General features: G+C 40.5%; 1 protein-coding gene across 3 annotated transcripts; it reads right to left on the minus strand.

The window, feature by feature from the left end:
* Positions 1-488: 488 nt before the first annotated feature.
* Positions 489-11,910, minus strand: ZFAND5 (zinc finger AN1-type containing 5). Of its 3 annotated transcripts, none has more exons than XM_080668797.1 (6): positions 11,176-11,910; positions 6,905-7,064; positions 6,377-6,488; positions 5,644-5,747; positions 2,909-3,034; positions 489-2,135 (listed from the first exon to the last, which is right to left on the minus strand). In XM_080668797.1, the coding sequence occupies exons 2-6, from the start codon at positions 7,053-7,055 to the stop codon at positions 1,987-1,989; spliced, it is 642 nt and encodes a 213-aa protein (XP_080524923.1). In that variant the 5' UTR covers positions 7,056-7,064; positions 11,176-11,910; the 3' UTR covers positions 489-1,986. The 3 variants fall into 3 exon arrangements, with proteins under 3 accessions (XP_080524923.1, XP_080524925.1, XP_080524924.1); XM_080668799.1 differs by having other exon boundaries at positions 6,905-7,061; positions 11,176-11,690; XM_080668798.1 differs by lacking the exon at positions 11,176-11,910 and adding an exon at positions 9,124-9,621.
* Positions 11,911-14,295: the final 2,385 nt, after the last annotated feature.

Consider the following 14,295-nt stretch of genomic DNA (forward strand, 5'->3'; position numbering starts at 1 on the left):
AAGCCATGGTTGTCCTTGGCTTCAGTTACCCACTGGGCAAAGTCAGAATACGTCACTGTTACTTCTTATCATCTCTTATGACACCTTCAAAGAGCAAACTCATGGATCCATCTCTATATTTGAACCAAAACTATATCTGTTTTTGTACAACTTGTCATGCCTAAAGTGTTACCTATAAAATAAAAAAGGGGGGTGGGGTAACAGACCATAATTGTTCAAATTTCATTCCTTTTCTTAAGTGCTAAGACTTTTTAAAATCCTAAAATAGCCTATTCATTTCTTCAAAACAGTTGCCTATTATGTAACCATACTTAATTTTTTACAAAACTCATCTCATGGTTCTCACTTGAACACGTTGAGAAGGCAATGAAAAAAAACAACAGCCATGCAAAGTCTACATATGCAACTAAAAAGTTGAATTTGAAACATTTTCTAATCATCCCCCTGTAGGATTTCTAACTATGGCTTAAAAACCCAATGAACAAGTGGAAGTTTCCCTCTGTACATGGCTTTTATTATTTACATAATACAATATAGCATCAATGCTGGATAGCATGATTATGTGCAATACATAAATATGAACTATCTGTACACATCTGCAAATCTAACTCAGAACTAAAGTACAAAGATTTGAAAGCAAAATTGAGTGCTTTAAGAACAAAAGTAAAACTAAGACTGAACACTGCAATAAATCAGAAGTAGTGCCTCGTGTACATACTTAACTATTTACAGATGAAAACAGGCATTACCACAACACTAATCTAACTATACTCATTTATATATAAAAAACACAAGTTTCATATATCACAGAAAACCTTCCATTATAACACAGAAGTGATATTACCAGACAAGCATCAATGAAGTATACTGTCTCTTCTAGTTGTTATTGTACAATGCTGTAAATAATGCAGCCCATGCAACACACCCAAGAACACTAGTCCTATACCCAAGTACAATTAATGATAAAGCAGCCCTCTGCAAGTGGTGCTGGATACCACTAAGTAAGAAGTCTACTGCAGCCATGTTGGTTATGATTTTCCATGCAGAAGGGTAGTTACATTAAGAACTGAAGTCTTTTAAAAAAGCTCTAAACATTCTTTCTTCAACCAAAACATTCAACAAAAGATGCACATGAAAAATTAACTGTTCAGATACCTTTGCAACTTAAAATTCAGATGCATGTTACTCAACAGAGCTGCTGCATGTGAAAACCAAATGCAGTTTTAATTTCTTCTTGTAAACAAATTATTCCTAGTGCAGTTCTGTGCTACACATTTTTTAGCAATAAGTAATGCAGACATCTTCTGGTGCAGGCCAACAATAAGCTTCAAAGACAGCTCCAGACCCTGTTGCTTGATGGTTTTACTCTTATGACCAGTTGCAATGTTTACCTTTCACAGAATGTCTTTATTTGACAGCTTTTAGACCAATTAGCCACGCTTACATATGGCATCAAATACTGGTTTCATGGAAAGGTCTGATCCTCTTTATCACCTTCTTCCTGCTTCCAAAGAACATGTTGTGGAAATTAACAGTGAAGTTTAACTATGGTAGAAGTAGACTGCCAGTCCTTTTCTGGTATACCATTTTTTAGAAAAATACAGGCACATAACACTAGCCAAAGATTATACCTTGATACATTCCCAAGAGGCAGATATGCTGCAAACATGCAGAGATTTCATGTGTTTTGTTTGGCACGTGGGAGCTAAATTTTGTCCTTGTTATCTGTGAAATTCAATTTGATATGCAGATTTTCATCCAATTTTATTCAAGGGAGGGCATATACATTTTGTAGGGCTGTATCTGTCCAATTCTGCCTGTAACAAACACCCAAACATCCTAAAATATCAATTATAAGACAGACAAGTAGTATAAAGTAAAACTCTGGAGAACATCAAAGGAAAATGGCCATGCATCTGCTCTTTAATGTTTTCCTACGATATATTAAAATAAAAACAAAGTTTCAGTCTCTTCACAAGTAGTAATTTATATTCTCTGGATTTTTTCAGCCACAACAACTGGATTCTCTTTTCTGATTTTTGCTGCAGCTTCTGCTTTGTAATCATATGGACAGTTGTGCTTGTCAGAGTAACGGTGAAGTCCACAAAACAAATTTCCACATCGGCAGTCAAACCCTGTACACACAAGAGGAAGCAGTGTCACTTGGGAACTTGTAGCAATTAAAAGGAAAAGAAAAAAGACTTACTCACTATAGAAAAGGAACCAGCTTTCATGGCTCTTTGCAACAAGACAAAGTCTGTCACTTCAAATTGTGAAACAGCTTTTAAACCACCTATGACATGGTGAGAAATTCAAGTAACTATTCTTCCACAAACTCCCACAGATACCACACAGGGTAGAAATTACACAGGCTCTGGAATCAGAATGACCTGGATTTAAATCCTCCTCCTACTGTATGTTAACTAGGTAATGTTTCATGTGAAAACAAGGGAAAGACAACCAATTAAACAAAACAACTAAAAAGTATCTAGAATATTTTATGCCTGGCTCAAAGTAGGCACTATTTAGTTCCACTTCCTTTTTCATAGGAGAACAAAGGAAAGAATCAAAAGGAATGTATTTTTATCAATCCAATAAAGGAAAGTAATTCATAAGGCCTCAAGTTAAAGGATTTCATGTGATTAGGGAGACAAATGGAAATCAAACTAGACTTCCTCCCACTATCCCCCTTTTTCTAGTCCATTCTGGAAACTTTCTATTACTGAAAGTTGGGATCCTAAAATTTCACAATAATTATTTTGCCGTTATAACAAGTGCTTTATTGTCTTATTTTAGAAGATCTGGAAGATTTTATTTTATGTGTAAGTTCAATCAGCCCCTTAAGAGACCAGGAGCTCCTTGTTGAACCTTAGCTATAAAATATACAGTCTATTATATTGTTTAATACCTGTAAGGCCAACTTTCTTTCTGCACATGAAACATCTATTCTTCTTTGGTTTGGGTAACTCAGGAGCTTTTTCTTCACTTTGAGAAGTACTGGGTTGAGAAACTGATGAACTGGGCTGAGTGACAACTGAAAAATAAGGGTACAAATTAGAAATTTGTCAAGCGTTCACTGACTGCTAATTAACCAATTAGCTATGCTGAAAAAAATAAAAACACCTAGGACTTTTTACTTTTATATATCAGAACTTTCAAATATAAGAATTTCTTGCCAATCAACATACTACTTTCCGCTAAATTTTACAAAATTATCACCCCATTCATAGTTCTTTTAAACTCCTCTTAGCAGCTATTAAACTCCTCTTAGCAGCTAGTTCTAAGAAACAAAACCTCAATTCTAAAAGTTTTTAAAGACCTAAGAAATGTTGACCACATGCTGTGTTTTTCCATGTTGCAGTTGCCTACATATAAACATCTTAATTAGGGCTGTTGAAATTCATTACTACTAAGTAAATAAAGTTAATAACTTCTGAGGTACTTGACTATAAAAATGTCCATTTGGTTTCAGACTTACAGGAAAAAGAAAGATTGTGTAAGTAAAACCAGCAATTTTGACAAGTGAAACCCAAATCATTAATCACTATCTTCAGATCCTAAAATGTCACAATAATTATTTTGCCATTATAACAAGTGTTTTAGTGTCTTATTCAGAAGATCTGGAAGATTTTTTTTTGTTTCTTTTGAAATATTAGTAAACATTGTCTTTAGGACAATATAAGTACTTGTGCAGTTTTGACTTAAGACTGGTAAAGATTTTATAGATAAAACTAAAAAAATTTATTTTCATTAAAAGTCCACTTTGTCTAAATGAAATCAATAGAATTTGTCAATATGAAGGTAAAACTGCAGATTACTGGAGTTAAGCCCATATTACCACTAGCCATTCACCAAATTTGACTATCTACATAATAAAATAGTAACATGCTAATTGACCGTACCTTCGCAACACCCACCAGCCAATCAGGAGTGAGTATGCAAATTAACCCAACAAAGATGGTGGGTTCATTTGCACACACAGGTGCAAAGCGGCCAGGGGCGGGGCATTCCACACCACCCCAGCCAGTCCGGGCCTCTGGACAGTGTGGGAAGATGGAAAGGCGGCTCTGGCCAGAACGAAGGCCCATTCTTGCACGAATCTTCATGCTTTGGGCCTCTAGTACTTTTATAAAATTCAACTACATTAGAAGCACTGTAAACTGAGTTTTAATATTAATCTAAACCTCAACAATAGCAAATTAATGTATGCAATGCTAAAATTAATGCCTAAATAGGCCAGCACCAACGCTAGTAGCATTAAGTCCAAACTCTAGAGAGAAGCCAATTGGTACAACTTATTCTAAAAATTCTTCCCAAATTCATAACTCACTTGCATTAGTAATTTATTCAGTGAGATTAAGATTAACAGAATATTCCACCTATTACTTATTCCTAACAATTCCTACTATGACAACCTCATTATAACTTTTTCCTGATGGTATGACAATAGTTTGGGGGTAGGGAAGAGTGATAGCCATTTCCTGGGCCACACCTGAAAACTAAACAGTGGTTCCATAAAGATAAGAAGGGGTTTAAAAAAAAAAGAGAGAGAGAGAGAGAGAGAGAGAGAAAGACAGAGAAACCGTGAACTACAGAATCCCTACCAAGAGAATAAATGCAGAGACTAGCTACAGATCTAACCCAGAAGAGTACCGTTTCAAGGCCAGACTAATCTGTTTAAAACATATCCCCACCCCCCCCACCCCTGCCTTAAAAGCCACACACATACACACAAATTTGGTCCACTTTTTCAGAAGGATGGAACTCATTTCAAAATATCAAATATGGATTCACTTGCTCAACTTATAAATTTTCACCTTAACTTTATAAATTAAGATTGATGTAGTTCACATAAGCTTGTGATGTTAGAAGCTAGCCTACAAACCAGATTATATATCCACTGACATTATTTCCATACAATAAAGTTTTATTATTATGTTCAATCAACACTACTAGGAAATAATGAATTGATAAAATATGTGAACTATAATTTACATAGATTCTTGTTCTAGGCCTAGCACAGATAACTCAAACAAGTAAGTCTTCTGGCTAATACATTTAGAGTATTCATGGTTGCTGTAGAAGTTAAGCACTGACTCAAAATTACTAAAGAAAACAAAAAAAATGCCTTTCCATACTGAGTTTTAAATTCTCACAAAATATGGGATCCTACACTTCAATTTGTAAGTTTTAGTGTTTAATATGTCCTATTGCTTGAGTATTTTCTACAGTGTTGACAATATCAATGGTTACTGCTTTTGACCTAAAATTTTTCAGCTTTGAAATTTAATCTACATAAATTTTTTCCAGGTTTATAAAAAATACCTTCTCTAATGATTTAGATAACTTTTAAAATATGACAGTAATACATTATTTTAAGTTTATTAAATTCTTAATACTTCCAGTCTCCAGATTATAAACTTTGCCAATTTATTGGTGTGGGGGATGGTGGGGGATGGGCAGAGAAGAAAGAAGAGAATAGAATGACTATTTTATGCTCTCTAAAGAGAGTGGTTCTTGCTTGGCCTGTATTTTTTGGCTCTCTCCTTCTTTGGTCCTTCAATGGGAAGGAACAAATCCCCCCACCAACCCTTTCTCATACTACAAGTCCAGAACTGAACTAGTATTAAACAAAAAGCATACCTGGCTCTGACACCTCTGTTTTCGGGGTAGTTATTTTGTCCTCTCTTGAAATGCTCATTTCTGTCATTTGCTGAGTTACAGGCAAGGCAGCCACAGGCACATTTCTATTTGAGTTCAAGCAAACATTTTTAAAGATGTTAAGGGTACTTCTTCGTGAGATAAGTTGTCAGTTCAACTTCAAATTATATATTATTTCCAACATATCAAATGGAGCTAAATAATCTAAAATTTTAAAAGAATACTGGATGCTCAGCAAAAATGGTTGAGAATAAAGCAAGCAATTTGATAAATGGCTCAATTCAAGGCTGCATATCTGTATAAGTCATGTTTTATTATAGCCAACTAAGAATTTTTAGCTGTGCCTGTAATCTGTTTAAGGGCAAAAGGGGGCAGTTTTGCCAAAATGCCTTGTGTGGCATTACACTAAAGTCTGAAGAGCCTCACTCCCTACAACCTCTAAACCTCAATTACAAGGAAATAAAAGCACAGCATTCTCAACACAGCATCCTTGGTGGTGGTATAGAGTGCATTATAATATACATATTTACTCAATGACCTACAAGATCATACATTAAAGATCATGAAATCCCTGACTGCAACAGATGCAAAGCCAAGGGCATTTGATATATTAACATCCTTATTATATATGAACACATAACTATAATTGTATGGATAGCACAGATATCTTAATTTCTTCCTATTACCATAAAAACTCTGAAATGCTCAATCTTACCTTGATTTTTCAGATGTGCTGCCAGCAGCACCTTCACAGTTATTTAAACTAGCGTCTGCTCTTTGCACAGATGCAGAATCTGAGGTAGGACTGTTGGAACCACTAGCTGTCCCTATTTAAAAAAAGGATTTGTAAGAAACAAAGCAATACTATAATCAGTAAAGACTATTAATAAGTAACAAATACTTGCATTTAATTAAGTTAGTGATTTAAGCATTTTCATTGTGCTGCAGATTCCTACACTTAAGTGAGTATCCAAAAAAAAATATTAAAAAATCATATCCAGTGAATACAAGTATGAAACAAAATCTCAAAAAGAAAAATGAAAAAACTAGTCAAGATGCTCGTTGATATTCATTCCTGATGTAGTTATACCAAGTACTTGGGCTGTTGCTTTAATTTCAAGCTTTTCTCAGGTCTTCTCTCTTTGAGCTTTCAGCATTGATTCTTGGTGTTAAGCCCCAATTCTTGGCTCTATGTTTTCTGTTCACCAATTCTTCAAATGGGTTTTCCTTGGAAACAACTTACCCATTGGGCTCATTCTGCCACTATTCTGCTGCCTCTGAAGATGCTCTTTGTAGCAAACAGAACACATTCCATTTGTCCTAGGATTCCCATAAAAGCCACATCCTGTACTACAAAGCATGGGCCCTGGGGTCTGGTTAGTCTCCTGAGCCATATTTTTCTGCTATAAAGAAAACAAAAACAAAATTTTAGAAACTAGCATGTAACCAAAGTAAAATCACTAAATTAGTATACGATGGCCACTAGTTTTTCTAAACATCAAGTTTATTTCTAACAAAGACCCAAATTAAAAAAAGTAGGGCAAGAAAAGTATGAATATTTTTCTGCCTTTTATAAAACAAAGGGCATGAAAGGAATTGTTTTATAGCTTGATAAATAATTACCTATAATGACTTCACATATAATGTTAGGGTAAAAAGATTCTACCATTAAACATTAAAATGTATTTCACTTTTTCAATTTCTGAAAAAGTCACTCTGTCTGATATCACAATTACATTTAAATCAATTTGGGCAACTGATATCTAAGTTTTTCTTTCTGCTCTCTTGCACAATGGTTAAAAATATTTTAAATGAAACTTGCAAATGGGAAAAACCTACTATCTTAATTACTGACACTTGAGATCTACTATTGATTCTTTAAATTAGCTGTATAGTAGATGTAGCTCTAAAGTTTTCTTAAAACATCTGAACCTACTTGGGCCCAACTAGTAATTCAACAATTCTGCTACTATAGGGCTGACTGTAGTCAAGTAGTAATTAAACAGTTCTGCGAACTGAAATGAGAGCTGGTAGATGACCTAGCCTTTTCTGTTACCTTGGAATCAACAAGTGAAGCTCTAAGAATTCAGGGGGTCAAATGCTTATGCTTTTATGTTCTACATTTGAGGTGTGAAATCTGGGTCTGGGTACTTTTAAAGTCAGTGCCTATAAACCTGCAATGCACACATTATCAGCCATAGATTTCTCAGCTAAAGACGATCACTTGAACCTTAACAAGTGTCTGTCTTCATACCAGAAAATGAAATCTTTTCAAGCTCAATTCAATATGGCAAAGAAAGTAAAGCAATATAAACACACAACCTTTAGTAATAGTTAATACTTAATGCTAGGTTACCAAAAAAACTTTATACAGAAAGCATACTCGTTTTTTTTTTTTTTTTTTGCACAAGTCTTATTAAAATTAGCACAAGTATATAAAAAAAATAAAATTAGCACAAATATTTTGCTAAGTTTAGTGAATTTTCCTGAGTTAAGAGAAAACACACAGTATGAATGTACAAAGCATACTTAACGTTTTATATAAAAAAAACCACAGATCATTTGCTCTAACTTGTCACTCATTTAAATGTACCTTACTGTTGATAATAAGATCACTTATGATTTATTAAGTTACGAACATTTCAATTAAGTGCAGGAAAGTACTTCAAGTTACAGCTTGCCATCTTCTGGAATTTCATATGGCTTTTTCCAACTACCACTTCTAGAATACACTCTTTAGGGAATTATTACAAATAATGTCTTCATTATTAGAAATTTTTATTAACAAAATTATTTTTTAAAAGGGTGGAAGAGGACTAAAATTCTGGCCTGGCTAAATCCTGACAATTACTCCCTTTAGTTAAATAGTAAACTTTACTTTTGTTAGCAAAAAGACACCATTTTCAAGCTTTAAAATATTTCAAGCCAATCAAGCTTGTATGGAGAGTGACCAAGATCCGAAATTACTTCAGACAATAGTATTAATTTAGTTGACACTGTCTCTTTAAATAGTAAGTGGAATTCAGCTGACTCATTTGGAGCAGAGTAGTGTAAACATTTCAAAATCTTTTATGAAGTTTAATAAACACTTTCAGCTGTTTTTTTTATTTGCGCGTATGTGCAAAAAATGCTTCAAATAATAAATTATGTATTTATTTGCATGCCCTCTACGCAAAGTGTGTGAAGCTTTATCCTTAAAAAAAAAACAAAACAAAAAACAGTTGGGCCATTCCTTGAACCCAGTTTAAGAATTATACAAACTTGCAGTGTCACCTGATAGTGGCTTTAAAAGCAAATTGGCCTAAATTTCAGCCAACAAACATTAACATTCGTCAATCTGATTCTTAAAATCTTCTTTATGTAAATAAAATGGGGGGGGGGAATCTCATCCAATGATTTCATCCACTTCAACATGCAAAGTATTCCACCTTTCCTTCTTCAGAAAACACAAAACACATCTACCTTCAATTCACTAGTCTTCAACTCTGTCTGAGACAACAGGGTATGTCTTCTAGATGGCTTCTCATCTTGTAGACTATTTCCCCCTAGAAAGCCAGCTTTTAAATGCCATCACATGTGCACAGCTTGCCTTAATATTTCTCAGGAGCTTAGATCACATGGGCGGCGCTTCAGCCTGTCACAAGAGTGCAATGTGACAGGCTGAGCTGGATGGAGGATCTCACATAAAGCCTAGTCAACAGGGGCCTCTGAAATCAGCTTCTATTTATATCCCAGAGCCTGCCGACTCCTACACAACCCCAGAACCTAAGGATGCAGCCTTCATACATCTAATATAATAAGAAAACAAAACAAAAAGATCATTTAGGCTGCTACAGTTTTTCTCTAATGTAGGGAGGGTTAGAGAACAATCTCAAATTCAATCTAAAAGATGCAAGCAGGCATCATTAATCACTCATGAAGCCAAAATGGTCAGGGTTGTTTATAAAAACCAAGCACAGTGGAGAGAGCATCAAGGCAGAAAGAATACTTATGTTTAGTGGTAACTGTTTAGGGGGAGGGTAGGGGGAGCTTGCCATAAGGTACTGTGGTTTCCTCCTACTTGGCAATGTTTTAGAAAAATACAGTACCACTACTATTTAGTACCTTTAAAGTTGATAGAAACTTGAGTATAAGTGAAACATTTATTTTTCTAATTTTGGCTTCTTCTAATCCATAGCTTCAAAAAACAAACCACCAACAAAACTCCAAAACCTAGGCATGCAACTGAAAAACTCTCCAGCCTCAAATGTAATTTAAAAACACAAAAAAACTAAGAAATCTATGGAATTTAGACATGCTAAAAGATGTTAAGAATGCCCACTCACCTGAAGTTGATACCTGAGTTCTAGCCTCTAATCTACTAACTAAGCCAGTGACCTTGGGCAAGTCCTCACTTTCCCTATCTGTTTCCTCTTTACCAAATGGAGTACATTAGTGTGATTTTAAAAGGCTCCTTTCCAAGCTTAATACCGGGCCTCGGAGACAGAAAATAAGGGAAAACTACAAACAAATCCCTTTTCAGGGCCATTTAAAGAAAAAACTTTCAAGGTAAAATTGCAGTGCTTTCCCTAAAGTTCTAAAATCCTATTTTTTTAAAAATGAAGTTTCAGATTTTTTTTTTTGTAGATTACCTGAATGCCTGGTTTAAGAACAGGGGCTCTGTGACCTATATTACTTTACTTTGTATGTCCTTAGACCAGATTCTTAGGAGGCATCCAATCAATAAAGATAACCCGGGCCTTTCCCAAAGCACAGCTCCATGGAGAAGGGAGCAGAGAATTTCACGTTTACCAGCCTAAATGCACGAAACAAAGGGGAAGGTGCTCCATTTCCTTCATGAAAGGGATCTTGGGCGAGAAAGGCCAGCGACGTTGGGAAAACTAAAGCACAAGGACAGAGAGGCTCCCTCACCCACCTTCCAGCGGGTTTTAGAACAAGTTCGGGTCCCACTGGTCTCGCACCCTTCCCCAAGCTCAGGCCTCGCTCAGGAAAGCCCAACGGGGCCTTCTCCAAAAACTACTGAGTCATGCACAACAGCAGCTCCGCAGGACAGGCCGGCCCCTCACCCTGCGGGCCCACACCGACCCCGGCTTAAACGGCTCCCCAGAGGAGGCGGCAGAGCTGGGGGGTGCGGCGAGCGGGGGCGCGGGGTGCGGCGGGTGGGGGGCGCGGCCGCCGCCACCGCCTTTGTCTCTCCGGGTCCATGTCTGCCCACGTCGGGCGCCGCCGGCAAGGGCGGCTGGGACTCTCGCGAGGGAGGCCCGGAGGCCGCACGCCGGGTATTGTCCCCGACTGTGCGTGTGCGAGCGAGCCGGGGGCGCAGGGTGTCCAGCCTCCGGCCACGACGACAGGATGACGCCTCCGTCTTTGTGTTTCCTGAGCTGGCCGGCGGGCTTCCTCCCCTGGACGCCGCCATGCGCGACCCGCTCAGGCCACGCCGGAGTTCCAGGGCCCCCGAGCCCACCCCGGCCGGCACGCGCTGCCGGGCGCCCTCACCCTGCGCCCCACACTCACCCTGCGTGAGCAGGAGGCAGGAGCCGGGCCTGCGCGCAACGCCGGCGCAGTGGGGCCGGGCCGAAGCCTGAGACGGGCGAGCCGGACGCCCTGGAGCCGCTGCCGCGGGCCGGGAGCGGGTAGGAGCCGCGGGCGGAGGTGGCGCTGCCGCCGCCGCGGGGGCCTTCTTTTGTTTCTGCAGTAGCTTCGAGCGTGGCCGGGACACGGCGGAGCTCGGGAAGTGGGAGGAGGGAAGCGGGGGGAGGCAGAGGGGGAGGCGGAGGGAGGACCGGAGGCTGCGGCGGCTAACGCTGCTCGCGGCGCTCGCCCGTCGTCTCCTCACGCCTCCGCCGGCGGCGGGTAGGGCCGATTCCGAGGGCGAGAGGGGCGGGCGCCGCGAGGACTGGGCACCGCGAGGGCCCGCCGATGGCGCTCTCCGTCGCTGGTGCTACCGCCGATGAGGCCGTGGCTCCCGGGGGCGAGCGAGCCCGACTACATGCAGACAGGTCCGCGGTCCGGCCGACTGACGCTTCCTCTCCGCCCCGCGCCCGGGCCGAGAGGGAAAGAGGGAGGGAGGGAGGGGCGGGGCCTGTGCGTCAGCGAAAACCCCGACGGCGGCGGTGGGGAGCGCGGTGACGTAGCCGCCCGACGCCGCGTCCCCGCCCCCCCCAGCCACCCGCTCCTCGGGGGCGGGGCGGAGCCTGGCCGCGCGGCTGTCGCGCGGAGCCGAGTCACTGGCGCGGCCGGCCCCAGGGTGGAGCTGGAAAGAGCGAGTCCCACTGAGTATGTGGTTCTATTTTTAACCCGATTGTTCGCCCTCAGCCTCCCTCCTTCGGATTTTCTCACTCGCGCCTACTTTTCGCCATCTGAGTTCTCACGCTTTTTCGTGAGCCCTTTCCTCCTTCACTCCAACTACCCCTCCCCCACTTCCCAAGAATTACAAGGATTCACTTCGCGAAGAGGAAAAGGAACTGCTTTACAGACAGATTTTGCGTCTTTTCGCCTGTGTATGAAGTCTCCGCCCGCCCCGCCCCGCCCCGTTCCGTTCCGTTCCGTTCCCTCCCACCCGCTTTGGGTTCCAGAGTCCAGCTTGAGCATTGCCCTGACGCCGCCGGGAAGGAGCTGGTCCCGCGGCGCTCGCTCAAGGTCAAGGTGATTGTGCAGAGTCAGGAAACGCTCCGCCATCTAGCTGCCAGCCCTCGGCCCCGCGCCTCTGTTCTGAACAAACTGTTTTGGCCAGCCTGTAAAATCCCTGGAAATTGACTGTTCCAGCAAAGCGTCGCGAACTGGGGAAGCACCAAATGTTCCACTTAAGAAATGGAGTTAAGGGACAAACAAGCTAAACCTGGGGCAGAGATCAGAAAGGAGGAAACGTTACAGGAGGAAGTTAAAAAAGGGGAGAGGTATTTAGCAGGCAATTCACAAATGAGGCACAGGGCTCAACGAATTTGAAAGGCAGAGTTGACTCAAAATGCTAGAACCTTTGCAAAGCACCAACAAAATAAACTCCCACTTCCAGCTGACCCCTCCAAGCGACTTTAGTTCCACTCAAGAGGACAAAATTACTAAGACAGATAGGTCTTGTGATGTTTTCTAGTAACTAATAGCGTAATGAATGAACAGGAATGAGGTTTAGGGCTCATATTAGGCACCATTGAGAATGGAGGGACAGCTTTAGCCAGTTTGGCTCTGTGGATAGAGCATGGGCCTCGCGGGTTGGATTCTGGTCCAGGGCACTTACCGGTTGTAACACGGTGCACGCGGGATATCGGTGTGAGATAGTTCGATGTTTCCCTGTGTCTCTCCTCCTCTCTCTGTTTCTCTCAGTCTCTTCTTTCCACTCTCTCCATAAAGTCAATGGAATATCCTCGGGCGAGGATTAACAGCAACAACAAAAAGATTGGAGTGGCAGTCCTTCATTGTTTCCCAAACTCAAGGATCAGAAAATCCCCTGCGGTGCTGATTTAAAAGATTACTAGGCCTCTTCCCTGGAGATTGTTTTGGTTGGTCTGGGGTGGAGCTCAAGAACCTGTATTTTAAGTAATGCTCCAAGTGATAACTTTATACTTTTGGGAGACCCTGTTTTGGTGCTCTGTGCCAAAAGTTCCAAAATCAGTTTCCTGCCGCAGTAAGCAGAATACCTAGAATATAAGTGACCATTTAGGCTAATTTCTGTGGTTAGTTAATGTGCTAGAAGTGTTAAGTAGTTTCAGTCACTGGTCCCAGGGCCATTGGAATTTATTTCCTTGAATGAGTTGATAAGTTAGTAAAAACATAGCAATTACCATTTACTGATCATTTTTGGTGCCAAGTATTTTTTTCCATTTAGGGTCTCATTTAATCCTAACGGTAATTCACTGAGGTAGATATTATTATAACTACTAAGAAAAGTGATTTTCTTGAAGCTCTGAAGGACAGGAAAGCTCTGAAACTAATTCTTACTGAGGAAAATAATAACAGACTCCCCCCATCCCCAGAATTTTCGTTATTAAAAAGTGAAACAAGCCCTAGCTGGTTTGGCACAGTGGATAGAGCGTCGGCCTGCAGACCAAAGGGTCCCGTGTTCGATTCTGGTCAAGGTATCATACCTTGGTTGCAGGCTCCTCCCCTGCTGGGGCCCTGGTAGGGGGTGTGCAGGAGGCAACCAATCCATGTGTTTCTCTCACATCAGTGTTTCTGTCTTTCCCTCTCTCTTCCACTCTCCCTAAAAATCAGTGGAAAAATATCCTGGGGTGAGGATTAAAAAAAAAAGACAAGTTCTCAGGGCCCCACACCAGACCTATGGAATCACAAACTCTGGGGTTTGGTCCAGCAGTATGTGTTTTAGCAAGTTTTTTGTGTGATTCTGATGCATGCTCAAGTTTGAGAATTGTTTACTTACCCCCTACCAAGCCATCAGGTGACCTCTCTCAGATGCTCACACCAGGTAAAGGGAAAAGGTTAAAAAAAGATTCTTTTCATGGTACTGGTGTAACAGATTATGGGACTTCACCCTCCACCCTTTGGTGTTCTAAATTGTCAGACTCTAAAGACAAACTATAAACACAAAACATACAATAGAATGCTCTTAATTTGGTATGCAAAAGGACTGTCACTCTATGATCATTAGAAAAGGTTGAAACTGACCTTTGTAAAATAGGT

The sequence above is a fragment of the Plecotus auritus genome (assembly GCF_963455305.1).
Source record: "Plecotus auritus genome assembly, chromosome: 5".
Lineage (NCBI taxonomy): Eukaryota > Metazoa > Chordata > Mammalia > Chiroptera > Vespertilionidae > Plecotus > Plecotus auritus.